The 20,685-nt window shown below is 53.2% G+C and overlaps 1 protein-coding gene across 4 annotated transcripts in view; it reads left to right on the forward strand.

The window, feature by feature from the left end:
• Nucleotides 1-20,685, forward strand: part of BIN3 (bridging integrator 3) — a 41,378-nt gene that overhangs the window by 19,071 nt on the left and 1,622 nt on the right. For all 4 annotated transcript variants that reach the window (XM_075174896.1, XM_075174897.1, XM_075174899.1 and 1 more), the window contains 4 exons: nucleotides 3,320-3,456; nucleotides 3,785-3,825; nucleotides 13,338-13,479; nucleotides 15,661-15,795. In XM_075174896.1, the coding sequence (XP_075030997.1) occupies nucleotides 3,320-3,456; nucleotides 3,785-3,825; nucleotides 13,338-13,479; nucleotides 15,661-15,795 (455 nt within the window). The remainder of the gene's footprint in view (nucleotides 1-3,319; nucleotides 3,457-3,784; nucleotides 3,826-13,337; nucleotides 13,480-15,660; nucleotides 15,796-20,685) is intronic.

Genomic DNA, 20,685 nt, shown 5'->3' on the forward strand with positions numbered 1-20,685 from the left:
TTCATAGCTTCTCTGGTAGGAAACCGGTGTGACCGCACCACGTGGCGCAGGCTTTAAACGAACATGGGAGAGAGAAGATGGGAGCGATCTGGCGGAGGGGAGCTGGGAGAAGTGGATTCGGTGGATGCCAGTTATTGAACCGAGCAGGGCAGCCTGCAGAAACATGCAGCAAGGAGCTGTTTTAAACACAGATGGTTTTTCTCAGCATGTGGTTTGGAGTAGTCCCTATTTGTACCGGGCCCCCACAGCTCCGGAGCCAAGGCAGATGCACCAGCGCAAACAGGTGTGGGCTGGACTGGTCCAACACTCATCTCGTGGGAGTTCGGTTCACAGAGGGGCAGGGGAGTGGGAAGGAGCCCCAGCGGGCGCTTTGCCAGCGGGAGGGCTGGCAAATTTGGGGCTTCCCATGATACAGGCTCTCACCTGTGTGTATGTGTGTGTACGTGCTCGGATATTGCCAGACATAAACACGGATCCCGGCTCTTGCCCGCGCTCTCCCGCCCTTCCCAGAACCGTGCTGGCACGCGCCTGTGCTTGCACAGGGAGAGCGGTGGGAAAGGCACCAGTAACCGGCGCTGCCAGGACTCCTTTCCAGGGTGAAAACTGCCCTTTCTGGGGACTTTGGTCATTGTCAGGGATCCTTGGTAAGTTTTTCCTTGTTAAGGATTCCCCTCCCCTCCCTTGCAGTGGGCGTTGTTTATATGGAGCATTTCAAGTCCCAGAGGAGCTGTGGGAGGACTTTCTTTTTCCGTTCTGCTACATGGCAGAGTCACAAATGAGCCTTGGCCAGATCCAGTAAGATCTGATTTCTCATTTAAAGGCATGAAATCATGAGTGTAAGGGAAGATTTTGAATGTGGTCTGGTGAGGGATGGCTGAAGGAAAAGGAGGCAGATCTGATCAAGCCCTGAGGACTGCTTTCCTCACCTGGCAGTGCCCATTCCCGAGAGGAGATAGCTGTGCTTGCTCAGCCAACATCCAGCCCCCATATCCGACGAGGAGGTCAGTGTATCAGCGTTGTTTTGTCCTCCTGAGTGTCTTATTTCTTCCACTGTACCTCTGTGCCGAGGGGTTTGATTATTCACTGCCTGCAAACACTCCCTAGCAAACTGGACCTGGTGGCTCCAGTCTCCACCTTCTGCCAAAAAAGACTCAGCTCAGAACCAGGCCGATTCCTCCGTCCGCACGAAAATGTTCCTGCGACTTGGCCACTGCCCTGCCAGCTGCAGCGGCATCGCTGGGAGCAGGGTACGGGTTATTAGCAGCACTCTCCGTACTGTGGCTAAAGATCGCTAACCCCCTTCCCTGCCCTCTTTCCAAACAAAATATGATCTTAAGGAGCAGGAGGACGTTCTTTAATTGGCGACAAAAGCTCTCCTTTTGAAATGAGATGCAGGTGACCCACCGGATCACCGTGGCTCAGTTTTGCTCGCTGGAGCGTGCCTGACTGTTCTCCACTGCTTTTACCGTGATGCAAACAGGCAGTGACTAAAGTCACCTCCTTTAATTGGCGTCGCGTCCCGCACGCTTTGTGAGCAGAGCGCAGTGCAGACCCTCCTGAAGCCCACCCCGGGGGGCAGGCGATGCTCTCCTCCCCTCTCCCACGTCAGTCGTTGAGTTTCAGGACGGGGCTCAGCACCGGGCACGTGGAGGTGGGACCGGGGGACGTCCTCCCGGCTCCCTGCACACCAGTGGGGACGCAGCATGTGCCGGGGTCCGCAAAGCTGCCGTGGGACCCGCGGAGCCCACCACGGCTGCTTTTTCAGAGCTGTACAGGTGAGGTCGGTGACGCAGGGCCCAAAATCTCACTGAACGTGCCTGAAAAGCCCCGGTTTCTGGCCTCCCGGCGTGACCCCGCCGCTCGCTGCAGCTCCCCTCGCCTCAGTACACTTTCAGTCCTCTCCTTGTGAAGGGAAACTGATTTTTCTTCCAGCTGAAGGAGTTCTGCCATTCTTAACTCCGTCCCATTTTGGCACAAATCCTTCCTTAGATGTGGTCACACATATGGATTATATCCCATCTGTTTAAAGGTTTAAATGCCTAAACCCTTAATGTTTGGATAATAGACGGATACGGTAGCTTTGTTATTCCGTAGTTAGCGTCTCATTCTGCATTGAGCTTCCCAGCCATTTAGCTTCTGAGCTCTCTGTATAATTGTGTGTAACCTTTAAATCAGAATGTTTAACCCCTTGATTTATGATCTTAAGCCCCATTATTCAGATGACTTTAACTTTTAATATTGGAGTGAGTACAGTAGGAGTCTTTCCAAAGCTCATCTGCAGCACGGCTCAAGCATCTGGCTTTCTGATCTTAAACTGGAATAACTTCCAGCAACCGTGCTGACGAAAAAGAACATTTTTTTTTTAGTACCCGTGACTTTTTTTTTTTCTTCTTTATTCCCATTTATATTGATGCTTGCCTTTTTATTCATCTTTTTTTCCATTCTGTACCTTAGCTATTTTCTTGCTTTTTTGTAGTGGTCCTGTCATAGGGATTTAATTTTCCCTTTGAAGACCAAGTGTATAGATAGGAAGAGAGATGTGTCTGATGGAAAACAAGCAGAAGTGCCTGGCGAGACAGGGACTGAAGCCCATCAGTGTGTGACCTGCTGTTTCTGTATTTCTTGGGGACAGTCTCAGCGTCTGAAGGGACTTCAGCCTTTTCCCCTGGCTTGTGGGGTTGGTCTCCACGGGCAGAGAATTTAGGCTCGTTGAGGGAAAGTCCGTAGCCAGCTTGTGTCTCTGCTGCTTGTGTAGTGCCTATTTTGAGAGTAAAAGAGAAACCTCGTCCTCCATCCTGTCAGTCTGGTCCTTTTCCACCAGCACTAAATCCACTTCAAACATATATTTTTGTAAAGCCATTTGAAAGACTTAATGGACTGTGATTTTTCTCATTGTGGAAGAGCTGTAGTGCGACTGAGAGTGACACTTAATAGTCTGTCGAGAAAAGACGTTTTAAAAAAACCGTCTACTTTTTTTTAAGAGAACAGTGCTTTTGTTAGTCTGGTATTATTTCTGGCAACATCACAAGCCGTACATAGGAGTGGTTCAGACTTAACTTATATAAAAACAGTTCTCTGGGTGTTTATGTGAATGAATTGGTGGCTCTTCCTTTCTTTTCTCTCAACCGATGTTGAATATCTTCCTGGAAAGTTGTGCTAAACCCTCCTGGGTGGCTGAAGTCCCTGATTTTTGCCCACGGTCACCCTTCGCAGATGCAGGAGCCAGCCCTGGCAAGGAGGGGTTGTGTGGCTCTCCCTGCAGGCGGCCGCTGAGACGTGACCCTCTCTGCTTTCCTTTGCATGCTCCTGTTGCCCACAGCCATGTCCAAGTCGGCTGTCAAAATCTCTTCGGACCTGCTGTCTAACCCCCTGTGTGAACAGGAGCCCAGCTTTCTGGAGATGGTCACGGCCTTCGACACAGCGATGAAGAGGATGGACTCTTTCAACCAGGAGAAGGTGAATATGGGTTTGGCTGAAGAAGGGGAGACCAGGGTGTGCCGAGGTGCTGTTGGTGTCTCCTCCTTCCCTTTTTGTCGTCGTCTCCAAGATGCTTCCCGCATGACTTTCTGTATAATCTTACTCTTCTTCTGACTCTGGTTGTACCGGGGATTGCAGCTCATCCCCAGCACATGGGAGAAGTTTGCTATTTTTTGGTTAAAGGGTATTGCGGTTGTGCTCAGAAGCCCACATCATCCTATGGTAGGCACTGTGCAAACATGTATCGTTGTGCAAACAGGCTTTTTCAACAAGCCTGACATATAATCATCCCTTTTGCTTTCAACAGGTGAATCAGATCCAAAAGACAGTCATAGAGCCTTTGAAAAAGTAAGTACCAACGTTGTCTTATGAGCCATATCGAGTGTTTGTCATAACCGTGTACTTTAGGGATCTGTATCATCGAAAGAGATGTTGTCAGGTTAGAAATCAGCCCTTCCGAAAGAGGTAATAGTTCACATCCCTGTGACAAAGTGGCATCCTCCTGGCTTTACAGCTGGGGCAGGGAGAGGTGGGATGGTTTAGCTGAGTCCATACTCTTACTCTGTGGCAAGGGTAAGGTCCTCTTGTGTCTTAGCCTGCCAGATGTCTTTATCTGTACTTTAGAGAACACCTGAGATGAGTAATACTGAATGCATTAAAGCATCCAGCTTCTCTCCCTTTAGATGTTGGTTACCACCGACACTTTGCTCCATCCAAAGGAGAAAAATCGCCTGGGGAGCATCCCTGCAGGCAGCAGGCACAGACAGTGCCCTTCAGCCCGGGGTGGGGAGTATTTAGGTGTTTGAACAAAAGTTTCATTCCTTTGGAGGTTTTCTAAATGAAAAAATAGAAGCTTGCTTTTAGTGAAAGTTCTTTCGTGTTTATAAATAATATATCCAGGAAAGAAAGAGACGTTACAGAGCTGTTGTAGCTAGACAGCGAGAGGGGAGAAGGATGGACAGAAAAACACCGGCATCCCCCGTCCCGGGCTGGTAACTGATCCAGGACGGGATGTCTCAGACCCTGGAGAAAGTCTTGCAAACCTCTGCTGGAAAAGCTTCAGACCGCGCGTGGTGTGAAGGGCCAGCGTGGGGTGCGCGTGGAGGGGAGCCCACTGCAGAGTCACGGCGAGAGCCACCCTGTCACCGGCAGGAGAGCTGGCGGGGAGCGTGCCGGGGTGGGACCTCGCCCCACACCGTGCCCGCGCACGGCTTGAAAATAAATCCTTATCAGAGAGCGAGGGCCAGCGCTGTTGACAGTATTGTTCCGGTAGCAGGTTTCCATATTTCCCCCCGTTCCGTGCTAACTGGCGCCGTACGGTACGTCGGTACTCAGTCGTGCCTCGGCACCGCGGCAATTTTGTCACCTAGGTCTCATTTGGTGCAATTCCTCTTTGTCTGCACAATTTCCACTGGCGTTAGCAGCCATTACCAGTGTCACAGGCTGTACCCCCTAAACATTTAAGGAGTGCTTCAGTTGCTATACCAAACGTCTTCTGAAATCCTGAGATGTGCTATTTTGTTACAAGAACAGAGCAAGCGAGCAAAAATAAAATAAAATGACTTTAATATGACAGTAAGTGTTGCAAATTGCTGAATAACAATTTTAGTTTAGGTTTGACACAGAGTGGGGTTTTTTTTAAAGTTGTTTTTTCTGCCCAAATCTGAAAGTAAAATCTCATATACCGCTTAGCGCATGAGGTTAGAGTTTGTGTCTATCCGGGGGATGTTTGGTGACTCAAGTTTTACCTTGGTCGTCTATCCACAACCAGAAATTCTTGATTATTTAAGAAAAAAAAATGAAGAAAGAAAGAAAAAAAATCCCGGGCTTGTGCTGTGGAATTGTGTTGCTTATTATCTAGATTGTCCTCATGAAAGATACATTAACTTTTTCTTCCAGCATTCTGTTAAAATTGGAAGAAGGGCTTGCATCTCTGAAATCATGTTGGGTTTTTTTTTTCCCCCAACTTGTGTTAGTTGATGAAATGAAAGATAATACCTTTCCCTGCAATCCTTGCCTTGTGTTTTAAACCCTGGGCAGCGTACGGGGCCATTAATTAAAGACAATAAAGCCATCTCCACATCACCGACGTCTTATTCTGCGTTTGCGCAGTGTTTGGCTGCTGGTCTAGATGCTGCTGCAGCACAGGCAGTACAGAAGGGGAAAAACCCTTTCCTGTTGCTTTGGGTTTGAGGCAGCTCTGCAAGATCACGTTATATTATTCCTGCCATAGGGAAATATTGGGGAAATAGTGGAGTTTTGCAGGGCAGTTGGTTTGTTCCTCCTTGGCACCAGCGCGGTGCCCAGGAGCGCATCTCACAAGTGTAACGTGCAACTCGCCAGTTATCGGTCCCGTCCTTAGTTAAACGTAAGAGTGTTTACTTCAGCGTCCCGGCTGCTTTCCAGTCTTGGCAATTCTCTCGAACTTCCTAAATTTCCATTGGACTTGAATATGGTATTTTTTCCTCTTCCTGCCCTTTGGCACCTGCAAGCAGTCGCTGCGTGCTCTTAAACAGCTTATGTTTCATGCTCAGAGAGGCTGCATCTCCACGCCGAGCAAAAAAATGTTCCTTTCCTTCCCTCCTTCTGACTCTCCGCGAGCGTAGGTACGTGCATGGCCGAGTCGTGCAGCCAGGAACATTTCGAAGGAGCCCAAGGGTCCATTTTGAGGCTAATGAGATGCAGGAGAGAAATGCAGAGCTTGCACCTCCCCTTGTCCTGCTGGCAGATAAACCCCAGCAACGTTTCTGGGATAAAAGTTTCAGATTAATGAAAGCTGCCTTGAGGAGCGCTTCTTATTTCCAGTTAGGTATTGCTTCCCCTCGCAGAGACAGTCCTCCCCAGCCTCTCCCAAACTTGCTTTGACCTAGAAAAAGGCTTTTGCTACAACAGCTGCACTTTATTACATCTTCACTGGTGGTCTTTTATAGTTTATTAGCCAAAGAAACAGATAAGTATAATCCAGGCAATTATCATTAGTGGTAATATATTGTAATCAGAGGCACATGTGCAGTAAAATCTCCATTCAGTTGTCCAGGGATAGTAGGTTTCAGACAAATATCGGAGAATTTGTTAAACCATGTAGAAGAAAGCGGTAATAGATTTAGAGGGGGGTGGAGGCTCGTATTGTTTAAATCCTTCTGCTTCTGGGGACGTAGGGTTATTCAGAGTTTTGCTTTTTGAGCCCCAAGAAGCCCTTGGCTGGGAATCGCTCATTTAACTTCAGGGAAGGAGCAAAGCTCTAATGAGAATATTGCATATTTCAGCGTGTGGGTTGGGCAAGGAGCTGGGGTGGCTGGGAAAGGTCGGGAGGGATCTGCTCTCCTCTTTGGGAGAGGCCTGCATAAATTCACACCAGAGCAGCGGATTTGGGGCAAGGGGGGAGAAAAACAGCTGCTTTTTGCTTCACTCTTCCAGTTCTTCACTCTGGCTTCGGTGAGGAGTGAGGTGGATCGGGGATTGGTGATAGACTGTGTACTGTCGTCTTAGTATTACATATTGTGTGTCAGTATTTAAGGAAGGAAGCAGCTTAAATAAGCCAGGTGGTTTGGAGATTCACGAGCTTTAATGCCTTTCACGTTTGGAGCCGATTTTCGTTGCCGCAGGGTCTCGAGTTAACAAACTCTAGCTGTCTGAACCTCTCTGAGCATGGGGTTGTCGTGGTCACCCTGGCACGGTACCATCCCCTCGGCTGGGAGCGTGGTCCTGCAGCCGAAGCCGAGGGGCTGCTGCGGGACAGGGAGAGGCTTTGGCAGGGGTATCGCCACGGGTGCTGCTGCCTGGGTGCCATCAGCCGGGGCCGGGCGTCAGCGCAGCGGGGAGGTCCCCGAGGTGCAATCCAGGAGCCGTTCGCAGCAGATTGATGTATAAATTCAATTAGAGCTGTATGTTAGCAAATATCTGCCAGCGATAGCAACCGGTGCTTGGCATCCACGGAGCAGGAGGGGGGTCGTCGTCTTCTTCCCATAACCACCATTAACGTGAACCCTCGAGCTGTATTTCCTCCCCGGCAGCCGAAGCAGATAACCGGCCGCGAGCGGCCCCAGGGGTGCCGGGGACCGGAAGCAGGAAAAGCCGCTTTCATGTCCTTAACGAGCCCCTAATGAGGATTTCGTGCACAAAGCTAGCCACATGGCTGCCTGGCCCCCTCCCGCCGCGCGGGGCTCTCAGCCTAATCCCCAGCTCGCTGCTTTTTTGTACCGTCGTCTTCGTTTCTGTTCCTTTTCGCTCTAGTCGGAAGGGCTGGTTTTAATTTCCCCCTTCCTGGTGGGTGGACGGGCCCACGACGGACGTGTGGGCACGGGCTGAGGAATGGCAGGCATCCCCGAACATAGCCCAGATGCTTCGGCCTCGCGCTGAGCCATCCTTGTGCCTCTCCAAACTTCCTCCTCATCTCATCCGCCGGCGCTTTCTTTTGCATCTGATGCTCCCCAGCTCTGTTATTCCTTTTTTCCTTGTCCGGTGCCAACCGTAGATCCTGTCCGCTTCCTTTTGCTTTTGTTATCCAAGCCGTTGTCCCTAAAGTAATGCCATAGGGAGGAGCACACGTGCACGCCAGCCTGGTCCAGCTCACGGGGCTGCCAACGAGAGTGCTCGAGACACTTGCAGACAGGGAGAAATAAAGGTTTTACCATTATTTTGCCCTGCGCCAAAGCCCTAGCACCTCTTGCATTGCTGGCGCTAAAAACGGGGGCTGGAGGAAGCCGCAGGGCGAGCACTGGGAGTGCATCGGGGCAGGCAGCGGGGATGGAGAGGAGAAGACGGGCTGCTCGGGGACCTCGCTTGGGCAGGGAGGTGATGGGATGGTCCCGCTCCTCGAGCATCCTTGCAAAGAGCCGCTCGCTGGGCTCACCAGCAGCCTCCCGCCAGAGAGAGAGAGAGAAGTTTTCAATTTTCAAGCACCAGACTTGTCAGCTGGGCTGGCTAACGAACGAATCCGGCAGCGACGGGAATACTGGTGGCTTTTATCTTCCGTGGCAGTGTCTCTCCAGCCCTGTCCTTTAATTACGGGAAGCTGAAGGGAGGCTGGCGTGGAGACGTGGCAACATGATTTATAATTCAGAGAACTGGGTGATTTATATTATTTTTTCCAGGGCTAAACTGTCATCCTAAGAGGAGTTCACCAGTACATTCCCCCTCTCCCCCCGCAGCAGCAGGGAGACAGTAATTTGTATTTTCTTTTAGTTATCCCCGCGTATCTCCCCTCACCTGCTCCTCTTAAGCTGCCTGTACTGTAATCCCCTCTCAGCAGCCTTGCCTAAAAAGTGACAGGGAACAACGGCGGCTTATTCTGCAAGCTGCTTTCGTGGCGGGGCTCTAATGCCCTGTGCTGCTGTTTTACCTTCACTCCTGCTCTGTGCTTTTAGCCCCGTACCCACCAAATTTTCTTTAAGTCGGCTTCAATTTGCTTTGCTTTGTATTAAAAAAGAAAGTATCGCGTAACAGAGGGCGGTCCTGGGGATTTGTGAGTGGTTATGGCTGTCAGACCCTCTCATCCCCTACAAAAGCAGGGTCTGGGTGGAGCGTACGGAGGAGGATGGTGCTGGGCTTATCGATAAATACCCACACCTACTATAGGGCTTTTCATCTCTGCTTCTCGGAGCACTTTGCAGCAGGAGGAATCGTTGCTCTTGCTCCATGTGCAGGGGGAATGGATGGGTGAAACAACCAGGGTTTGCTTGTGAGGCTTCCTTGCTCCTGCTAAAATGCTAAAATTCTGGGTTTAATTGTTCAGGCGTCGTCCCCAGAGTGGCTCATACTGTTTGGATGTTGCTCACCACCCACGGCACTAATGATGGACCTCGTCCCTTGTCTGCTGGCACCGCTGCTGCCGGGAGGGTTTGCGATGCTTAGCCGAAGGCTTTGGAAAAGATTCAGGATCCTCGCAGGGTTGTTCTTGCAGGGCTTGGGAGACTGAGGGACGTGTTTGTGGATGGCAGGAGCTTTTGGAGGGTTTGTAGACGGCCTTTCTGCCGGGCTTTCCACGAGGAGCATTTGTAAATAACATGCATGAGATATTTGCAAAGACACTGGGGTGACATGTGAAATGCAGCAATTTATTAAGTCATCAGAATAACTTGGCAGTGGCGGAGCCCGTATCTCCCTATCACCCTTCACGGGTGTTTACCACCCCTGGCACGTGGCTTGAGATCCTATTTCTGTACACATGGGGAGAAAAACCCGGGCAGGACTTCAGCGTGGGCAAGAAACCCACTTCTCTCTGAACTCCAGGGGAATTTCAGAGCTGCTGGGTTAATAGGAAATTCATACGGACTAATTCCTTCAGGAGCCAGAGGCAGCTTCACCTCAATCCAGATCAGTCCAAGGAAGGAGCATCCTTCCCTGCTTGAGCTGAGCTAATCCTGCGTGAAAATTAAACCAGGTGCTCGCGGGGAGAGCTCGGTCGGCACACACTGACGGTGTTTGGAGGAGCTGTGGCTGGCCCAGTCCTTCCTGCTGGTTCTGGTGGTGAAGGACCACCGCACCGAGACAACCTCAGCTGCCACGTGGGGTTTGCAAGCAATTTAGAAATCCTCACACCGCTTCGCTGCTCGGCTGCGGCTGCTCAGGAAGAACTCACGTGGGTTTCAGTTTTGCTGCTCGCAGCCCTTAAAACCCCTCGAGCATCGCTGTGGGGGTGGTTCAAGCCCTCGTGCACATCCCTCAGGAACCCATCACTTAATGCTGGAGCCTGGGGCACCCGGAGCTGCGCGGCCGTGCCCGGCACGGCTGCAGATCCGGGGAACTGGCGTGGTGCATTGTGTTAATGGCAGCTTGTGGAGCTGAGCCGCCCCCTGCCCCGAAATGCAGCGTATAATCTATGCATTAAAAGTCCTTGTGAGACAGTAGTTGCTGTGCCTACACAGTAACAGCCTCTTCAGATCCAGCGCTGTAGCTATTTTTTTAAAGCGCTGCCAGAGTATGGTGTCCTTCCATTATGGGCTGCAAAATCGCACTGAGTTGATACTGGGGAAAAAAAAAAATAAAAATCAAGCCTTTTTCCTTTTTAAAACCAGATTTAACTTCAAAGTAAATGGAAACTGTGTCGCTAATCGTCTTCTGCGTTCCCACTTGCTGCGTTTCGGAGCTAAAGGGTTCGCTCTTCCCCTGCGGTAGCGAGTTTGTAAGATGTAAATGGCTGCGTGCTAATTCTCTGGTGTCTCCTGGCTCTTTTAATGTGCGAGCACCGTGGAAGTGCCGAGCATGGGAGAGTGTGCGAGAGACAGGGCTCGAAAGCTGGGCCATCAGAAAAATGCCATTTAAAAGCTGGTGTTGGGTACCGAGGCAAGGCTTAACATTTTTGAGGCATCTTCTTGATAAGTGTTTTCCAAGAGTTGATGGATATGCGGGCAGCGACGGCCACATCCAGGCCACGCTGGTGGCTTGGCAGCTCCGAAGCAACAACCACGGCTCAGCGTTTGGTGCACAGCCTCCCTGCAGACCAGGGAAAGGAGGATTTCCCAGCCCTGGGCCATCTCCTCCAGCATTTCCCAGGCCCGAGGTGTGTCGTGGAGGAGCAGCTCATTGCGGGGGAGCAGCTCGGCTCGCCCCCGTAGTCCTTGGTGAGCTGCAGCTTGCTCCTGCCCTGCTTTTGGGTGCAATGCAGAGAGGTAAGAGGTTGTGTGCCCTGTTACCAAACCCGCCCCATCAGGGATATAACACAAAAATAAAGCCGGGAGCCACTGGCCTGACAGGATCTTTCCTTTCCATTGCCAACTCATTAATAATTGGGAGAAAGTTTGGCAGAAGCTGCAGCCGCAAGCTGCTGACGTTCAGCGTGTGCCGTTGGCAAAGAACATCTATGCTTTTATACCGAGGAGACCTCTCAGCCCGGGTACCCCTTCCCTTCCTCCGTGCGGTCCTTACTGCCCATCCCTATTTCCCTAGCCCTCTCACGGCATATTTTTGGACCTTATGTAGAGGGAGGAGGTATTTTAGCAGCAGGCCATAGCCCGGGAGATGGTGAGTCCATGCTTGGAGCCTGGCATAGCCAGGACGTGTAAGCCGCCGCGGCATTTAAATATAATGGGGAGCCGTGTGTGAAGGTTACCATAAAAAGCAATGTCAGGGCAGCAGCATCTGATCCGCGCGCGGGCAGCTGGGCGGCAGGGTGACGCTGGGCGAGCTCCCTGATGACTTTTGCAGGTTGCTCCTCATGCCACGGCCCCAGCTGCAGTAGTCTCTCGCAATAGTCTCGCTCAGAAGGAGAATATCATCGGGAGAGCGCCTTGCTGGCCATGCACGGACCGGTCCTGGTTATCCTCAGCCGGCAGGATTGCAAGAACGCATCCCTGGTTCACCATCTCGGTGAGGGATGCTTGAAGGCAAATGCTTGAACACAAATATTTCCCCTTCCTCCTCGCTTCTGGCATTTGCTCTTTGCAAACTGGTAAGGCTCAGGGACGAAAGCTTTGCCTCTGCACCCGCCGGTCCGGCACATTAGCACCCTCCGGGGCGAGCACGGCGGTGGAAAATGAGATTTTAATAGGGGATGGAGTGGCTGTGCAGGGCTGCGAACGCCCCGTGGTTTTGTCTGAACCCGAATGTCTCTGTATTAGCCCTGCATCTGATTACATCTAAAGCAAATTACAGTCGTAAAGTGAGATTTGTGTTTTTCTTTTCGCTAATGTGCCCCCCAGCCTGGATTACCGGGGTTTCTTTTCAATTTAAAGAGAACAGAAAGCTGTTTGCTTGCCTCTCAGCACTGAAAATCATCACCAGGCTGTTCAGACACATTTTCCACAACCGGTTCCTGGCCTTGGCCCCCCAAAATGACCCCATAATTTGTGGAGATTTAAATTAATATATCCAGAAGTAGTGTGACCCATTTCGTACGAACCCATAGCCCAGCACCAGCGCAGTCCCCACCGGTATAATTTGATTTACTGAAATTTGGGAGACAAGAGCAACGCTCCGGTTTCTGGCTTTCCTTCTTCTGTCGCGTTCAAAAATATTCTCTCTTGTCTTCGCCGTCAGATGTTCATGTTTCCTCAATTTGTAACACATTTTAATAATATGAATCTTCCCGTAGCCTGGCTAATTGTTGGCTGCTGTTAATCCTTCTGTGTGGGGTACAGAGCTCCTCTTCAGCTGGGTGAGCCTTGCTGTACGGCAGGCTGGGGTTTGCAACCCCAGAAATTGCCTGAAAAAGCAAAAGTTGCTGCAGTTAATATTTATTTTGCACTTCGTATTTATTTTTCCTGGACTTTTGATCCAACTCCTCTCCCTGCTTGTTCCCTTTCCAAACACGGTATTGGGGAAATACCATGTTAGCTAATTATATATGGGGGAAAAGTTGTTTATTTTTCCTTTTTGATTTGCTCGGTGGAGTTAACAGCTTTGTTTTCTGCAGCAGCTTCCGTCCCCTGTCCCAGATAAGGCAGCTCTCCATGTTCTCAAATACAGCAGCTGGAAGAGAGGGGGAAAGCTGTTAAAAATAAAGAACTAATGGTAAAAGCAGAAGGGCTGGCAGGGGAAGTCAGAAACAGGTTGGGACCTTCAAAGTACTTTTACCAGGCTTTGCAAAATTGGCTCGATTTTTATTATTATTATTTAAAAACACACCCTTCGACACATGAATTGACCTTCAGAAAAAAAGCCAAGCATGTGCTTCTAGCTCTCCTCTCAAACACCGTACCCTGGCAAGGCTTTGCAAATCTTCATATATAACTTAATCCTTTCCTCCAGTCTTCTGGAAGATTGCAATGAAAGCTTTTGTGTTTGGAACAGGCTTTGTTTAAACCCCTGGGTATTTTTAGTCTGAATCCTGAATTGTTTGGGGATTTTGGCCGAGAGATTGCCTTGGATGCTGCATCCGACCAAGACATCCCACCCAAAAACCCTTCCCATCCTTTCACCAGGTTCAGCAGCGTGTTCCCCAGCCTGAACATGGCAGTGAAGAGACGGGAGCAAACGCTGCAGGACTACAAGCGCCTGCAGTCCAAGGTGGAGAAATACGAGGAGAAGGAGAGGACCGGCCCCGTCCTCGCCAAGCTGCACCAGGTACCGAGATGCTCACGGACCCAAATCCCTAGCAGGGTCAGTGGGAAAGCCCCAGGGTTGTGTCCCAGGGCTTGGGAAAAGCTGGGAAGAGCTTTTTCCTTGGTGTTTGACATCCGTGCCAAGCCCCCGTGAAATATAACATTTTGGAAAGATGTCTTTTATTGATGTAAAATCGCCACATAGGGCACCTAATAAGAAAAATGTGAATTATAGCGAAGGGAAAGAGCCAGGTTTCCAAAATAAAATGGAATAAAAGCCACGGGAGCTGGGGATGCTCGGAGGAGCAGCCAGCACTGAAGTCGATGCACGGGGGGTTTCCCCCGACCTCCGCGTCTGAGCAAGCAGCTGGATGTGAAAAGGGGAAGATCAGAGCGTTTTGAGGCTTTATGTTTGCCACCTGTTACAAAAATTCGTCTTGGAAAATTGCAGTAATTGGTTAACAGGAAGCTTTGCCAGATTCTTTTCTCTCTCCCAAATTTTAGCGAAATCATGATTATTTTTTTTTTAAATTAAGTATTCACCAGCATTTATCCCTAAATCTGTCGCTCCTGCAGAACGTTGCTTGATCCTTGAAGGAACAGTTGACTTTCTTGGTGTCAAAGAACATGTATTTTCTGATGACTTTCCCCAGAAAAATTAAGTTTTGTGTTAAAGAATAGCCCTATCAGCCTTAACAAAAGACACCTCCGATTTAATAGTAAGCAGCTTACTTCGCTTAGCCTCGGTGACTAAAGCTGTGGCTGGAAAAATGTGAATGCTTTTGTCCTGGTGATTAAGCAGGTTTTAGTTATTTAATTTTTTTTTCCTTTAATGAACTTCTGTGTGATCTAATTCCCCCCTCTCAAAAGATCTTAACTAACGGCTGCGTGAGCTTAAACGCCTGCAGGAGCCTTAAGCAATCCTGAACCTGGGGCATCCGAGAGGGCCACAGAATTGATGGGAAATAGCATAACCTCATCCAGGTACTTTTACTGAGCTGCAAATTTGCATCTTCCCTTCAGAGCTGTTTGCTCAAAGTCTGCTGTTTGGTGCCCCACGTGAACTCCACCCCGGGAGTTTAAATGCTCCTTGTTTCATGGCAGACGATGAATTTGCTCGTTTGCCTCTCAGACCTACTTAAGCCCGATATGATTTAAGGCTTTGTCCGTGCCATCCCTCCGGCGTGTTGTCCCAGGGAGCGGGACCGGCGCCGCGGCTGGGCTCGGCTCGCCGGCTTTCTCCCGCATCCCCCTCCCGTCGGAATGGCACCGGGATTAAGTGGCAGACTTGAACCGGTCTAATATTTCACAGCCCACCCCCTCCTGCCCTTTTCCACACCATCTCAGAGACATTTCCCTTTCTCCCCACGCTTCTGTTTAAAGAAGCCAGTTGGACGCGCTGAGCTGAAGGTCACGGGCGAAAATGATGGTGGGGGCAGGATCCTCTGGCGATGCTCTTGGGAATTGCAGGGTGTGGGGACACAGACGTGGCCGGGGATGTTCTCCAGCCTGGCTGAGCTTTGGGGCTGGTTTTTGTCCCCGTTCTTTTGAAGGGGAGAAGACTGGCTGGCTCGTGATCTCTGCAGCAGCCTCTCTAGGTGTCCCATGGCTTTCCAGAGTCAGAGCTTGGGTCCCACCAGTCTCCATTGGCTGGTCACTTGGGTCCCACCAGGCTCTGTTAGCTGGTCACTTGGGTGCCACCAGGCTCCATTAGCTGGTCACTTGGGTCCCACCAGGCTCCGTTAGCTGGTCACTTGGGTGCCACCAGGCTCCATTACCTGGTCACTTGGGTCCCACCAGGCTCCATTGGATGGTCGCGTGGGTCCCACCAGGCTCCCTTAGCTGGTCACTTGGGTCCCACCAGTCTCCATTGGCTGGTCACTTGGGTCCCACCAGGCTCTGTTAGCTGGTCACTTGGGTGCCACCAGGCTCCGTTAGCTGGTCACTTGGGTCCCACCAGGCTCCGTTAGCTGGTCACTTGGGTGCCACCAGGCTCCATTAGCTGGTCACTTGGGTCCCACCAGGCTCCGTTAGCTGGTCACTTGGGTGCCACCAGGCTCCGTTAGCTGGTCACTTGGGTCCCACCAGGCTCCCTTAGCTGGTTGCTGGTTGTCCTCGGGTCAAAGCAGAGCAGTCCACTGGCCTGGGGTGGCCTCTCTGCAGGTCTGCATTTTCTGACTCCCCATCCTCTCTCCTTTCCCAGGCCCGAGAAGAGCTGAGGCCGGTGAAGGAGGACTTTGAAGCCAAAAACAAGCAGCTCCTGGAGGAAATGCCCAAGTTTTATAGCAGCCGCATCGATTACTTCAAACCCAGCTTTGAGTCGCTGGTCCGGGCGCAGGTGAGATGCTGTCCCCTCTCTGCCAGGCGCTGCCAGGTGTCCCTTTGGTGGGCATCCTCACTGCAGAGCATCTCAGGTCCCACCTGGGTGTGAATTGCTCTTAGAGCAAGGCACCTTCTGAAGCTGAGTGTTCTACCCAGGTGACACGCAGCAAAGCTCTGCCCAAATGCCGTTACCTCCAGCAATTTAATCACTGAACGGTGAGAGGGCGCGGGCAGCAGTGGTGGGACAGATGGGACACTGGGCAGGTAACCGTTGGACCTTGTCCTGGCAGAGGAGCGGGTTGGCGTCTGCTGGTACCTGCGGTGATGCGGTGCTGGCTCTCGGGTAGAAAGGACAGCCCGAGGTGAGTTTTTGCTATTTTATATGGATCTGCCTCGTATCAGGGACGCTCCTGGTACATATATGATGTCGTGTCCCACGAGATTGCCTGCGTAATGCAGTTCAAGCCCTGGTTATACATTAGCTGCTGGCATTTGATATCTTTATTCATCTGGGTGCGTCGGCTCTTTGTGTTTGTAGTCCTGGGCTCGGTTTGGATCTTGTTGGAGATTATGGGATGCTCAGGGCTCATCTTAAGGGTCTCTTCTGGCTCTTGGTAACCAGAACCGGTGCGTGCTGGCAGAGATAGAGGAGGCTGCTGTGTAATCTCCACACCAAGGATTTGCAGGAAGGGGTGGCCTAAATAAACCACAGCCTGCTTTAATTTCCATCCTCCAGCTTCCTCCTGTGACTTGCTGCCGCTCCTCCTCCATCTTCCTTCTCCTCTCGCCCTTTTTTAAGGCTGGAGAAGAACGTTATCGGGATCTAATCTAGCTTTGAACTTCTGGCATCTGGGGCGTACGTCGTGCCCTGGATCACGGGGTGGTCCAGCGCCAGGAGGTGGGCGAAACCACGTGCCGCTCCTCGCGTGGGCGTTTTCCTGCGGTATTTTTCGGAAGGGAGCTGCTGCAGTGACACAGGTGCGGCGGGGTGGCTGCAAGGAGGTGCAAAGAGCACGTGTTTCATCTCACCTCCGACTTGGGGAAGGAAGGAGGGGGGAGGCCTCTCCGCAGAGCTGCCAGCAAGTTGTCTGCAGGCTGATTCACCTACCAGATGGTGCCGATGCACCCTGCCGTCGCCTGGGTGGGTGCTGGGGATGCTGTTCTTGCTGTTCCCTTAGCAATCGGGTGCACGGGGCTCCCTGTTCCAGCCATCGTAGCCGAAATAACCAGACTCCCTGGAGCCACCGCAAAGTCTCGCTGGCCCTTCCCCCTGCAAACCCTCTCCGGCCGCTCGCCGTGGGTGGGTCGTTTGGACGAGACCTTGAAACCCGAATGCCGCCTGCCCTGTCTGGGTGTTTGTGATCCGCTGGCAGTTTCCTTAGAGAGCGGCTTTGCCCCTCTGTCCTTGGCCACGATGTCCCTCGCTCCGCTCGTGCTGGCTCCCGGCTGCCAGCTGGCTCCTGCCTCGGCTCGTCGGGAGCTCGGGGCGAGCGGGCGGCAGCACGGGGGGAGCGACGTGCTGGGGGGCGCGGGGAGATGCGAGCGGGGAGCGGCAGGGTGCTGTTGCCGGGGCTGTTTGCAAGGCTCTCCGTTCGTACCCTCTTCTTCTTCCTCGGGAATCCTCTCTTTTGTTTCGTGGCTGTCTGCCCTGCCTGTCTTCAGGTGAGGATTTTTGTTAGGAAAGGCGAGCGAAATCTCGTTTTTAATACCGAAGAGGCAGCGTCATAACAAAGCTGATGCATCTCCCGTAGGCTAGACTAAAGCTGGTCCCAGATGGATGCTAAAGCATGTCACATCCCGCCTTCCCTGCCGACCTAGATGGGAGCTGCATCCTTCTTCCCCAGCGCTGGCTGCATCCTTCCACCCCCGGGGAGGGATGCACCGGCACGACGGCATCTCCGCTGCCGGGAGGAGAGCTCGGCGCTCCCCTAACGACTCGTTTGTGCCGAGGCTGGGCTCAGGCCGTGTGTCCCCCGTTCAGGAGCTCTTGCCTGGGGGCTGTGCAGCGTTTCCCCCCATTGCAGATGGCTGAAATAAAAAAGAAAAGGGAAGTGACTTGCCCAAGGTAACTTAATGAGTCAGTGGCGAGCCAGGAATAGCACCCGGGAGCCCTGACTCACTGCGGCGGCTGCTCACCTGCGGGGACCTGGGCAGGGGAGGGCAGCCGGGGGGCTGCTGCGGTGATGCTGGGAGCATCCCCATCCCATCCCCATCCCAGCATCCCAGGTGTGAGCCGGTACTGGGAGGCATGTGAACAGTGACGGGCTTGTGCTGCCGCCCCCGGCCAGCCCCATTCATCCCGCCGCTGCTTCCCGGGTTCTCTCTCCCTCCATGCCTCATTGAGCTTATTTAGCATCTCGGGGGTTTCGTGTTACTCAGTGGAATTTCTATTTTCAGCCTCTTCTGCGGGTACCTCTAGGAGCGATGGTTGGCTGATGGGGCTCGAGCGCGCATCCCTCAAGGAAAGGGGCAGACGGGGACTGGGAGGCTGGGGTCGGCTTTGCCGTTGGCCGCAGGCAGCCAGCGGCTGGCACCGTGCCGTGACTCTGGGATTGCTCGTCCCCAGGTCAAACCCACCATTCGAAGGTGGCCCCGGGTGCAAAACCATATAGTTTTCCCTTTTTTTTTGGCCCTGGAGAAAGCAAAGTGAGACAAGTGTGTGACAAGTGGCACCGCAGCGTAACGATGAGCTGTGAACGGACCGGCTGCCTTGCTGGGAACAAGCCGTGCCACGGCAAAGGGAAGGACCCCGCTTCAAACCAGTTCCAGAGCAGCAGCTTTATGGGTTTGACCCAACGAGACCCTCCGAGACCTTCTCGCCGGGCGGCTGCGTTCCCATGGCACAGCTTGGCCACGGGCCCCGGTGCCGGGTGTCTCCTGACGGCGTGACATGCCCCGAGCTCGCAGGGGCTGTAACATTCAACACCAAATACTTCTGTCCACCCACGTGCCCGGGGCCAAGCCAACGGAGGCAAATATTTCCCTGGCTGGGGACTTTGAAGTGGCCACATGAAGATGAAAGGGGGAGAGTTTGAGCTCCGTTGCTGGTGCGAGCGCGTGAGCAACACTTCCTTCCCTCCTTGCACTTTGTTTTCCAGCTAGAAAACGTGATACTCCTCTGGGTTTTAATGAAATGGGGAAAAAAATGGGGCTTGCGAGGCAGGGCTGTCTGTGGGGCAGCGCTGGGGTGAGCTGCTGCGGTCCAGCCCTGGCAGCGACCCCGGGCTTTTGTTTTGTGTAGGGCTGACATAAACACGAACTGCTGCTGCCCGGCTGTGGCATTGTAAACGCGATCTATAGAAAATCAGGAGAACACGGTGTCCCGAAACAGAATTAGTTCAAGACAGGTGGACTCGGGGCCGTTGGCGCGGTCTCAAAGGCGAGCTGGAGATGGGATTTGATGGGATGGGGACGGAGCATATGGTATCCATAGCTGGAAAAGTACTGAGCTGCAGGCAGGCTCGGGCTTGCCGGCAGCAGGTACCGCGACGGCGACCGCAGGGCGAGCTGCTGGGGCTGTCAAAGCCCACCGGTCTGGGGTGCATCCCCCTCCCCAGCACCACCCCGGTGCAGGCACCCCCCCATAGAGGGAGTGATGGTTTTTCACCCATATTTCAACGGGAGAAAAGCATCAGGGGATCAATGCCTGTGGGATCGCGTTGATAAAGCACAGGAGACTCGGATGGCGATGCATGCTAGCGCCCCAGATGACTGCCTACTGGTTAGGCACTGGGTCCTACTGGGGGAGAAGAGCATCCCCAAGGAGACCCGCTGGGCTCCGGGGACCCGGTGTCTCCCGCAGGAAGGTCTCGATGGCTGCGGCACGTGGGCGGTGGGGGGACAGCGACCAAAATGTTTGCTCTGCCTTGCCCGTTCAATACAGAGGAGATGCTGCTGTGGATGCTGGCATGCCCGGGGCTCGGGGGGCAATCCTCGGGGGGCAGCAGCTCCCCCGGCTGCACGCAGCTGCCTCCGGCCCTGCCGCCCCGGGGAGATTCGTTTCGGCGTGCCGGCGCCTTTTCTGTGCCAGAATTGGCAGCGCCGCTTGGCCATATGTGAATGAACTGAGCCCATCTGACACCGGGGTGGGGAAGGAGGGACATGGAGGGTTGCTCCAGAGCTCCGGCACCCGCCTTCGCAGCTCTCCGTCCGGGATCCATGCTCACCCGTGGCATTGCCGAGGGATTATGGTGGTGGCGGGTGTTTTCGGCACGCTCAGCTCAGGGCGGCATCTCTTGCTGGCGTGGGACTGGGGCTGCAGCCGACGGGGAGGATGCGTTGGGGTGACCTGGCTGTGGGACCGTGGTTTGGTGGAGGGCGGCGCGGGGGCTGCAATGGGGTGCGGGAGAGCCCCTGCCTGCACGCCTGCCCGCTCAGCCCTGCCGCCGCAGAGCGGGGTTCGTTAGTCACTGTGTAAATGAGCATTGATGCTGAATCACCCAGCGCCCGCTGCGTGGGGAGACCCAGAGCAGCCCCCGCCGCACCCCATTAGGGATGGACCCAGGGGAGGCGGGGGGATGCAGGCAGCTGGCAAAGGCGTGTGGGTCCCCATCATCTCCCCTCGGCCCTGCCCAAAATAAGCATCATTTTTTGAGCAAGATTAGGGGAGCCGGTCTCCATGGAGACTGTGCGTGTCTCCGCACCGACGCTGCTGGAAATGCTGAGGCCGGCCGTGGGTGCCCACCGAGCCTCGCCTGTGCCCCTCTGCGAAATGGGGGCAACACTGGCACCATTCAGCCTGGGGGGCAGGGGGTGGACGGGGCCGGCGCTTCCCCATCCGTCCCCACCAGAGCTGGGGGGAGGGATGCCCAGGCCAGGCATCCCCATCGCCTTCCTCCTGCAGGGCACAGCAGCCCCCTGCCACCCTACCTGCAGCGCCGGGGGTCCCGCAGGCGGGGCTGGCTGC

The sequence above is a fragment of the Calonectris borealis genome, chromosome 27 (genome assembly GCF_964195595.1).
Source record: "Calonectris borealis chromosome 27, bCalBor7.hap1.2, whole genome shotgun sequence".
Taxonomy (NCBI): Eukaryota; Metazoa; Chordata; class Aves; order Procellariiformes; family Procellariidae; genus Calonectris; species Calonectris borealis.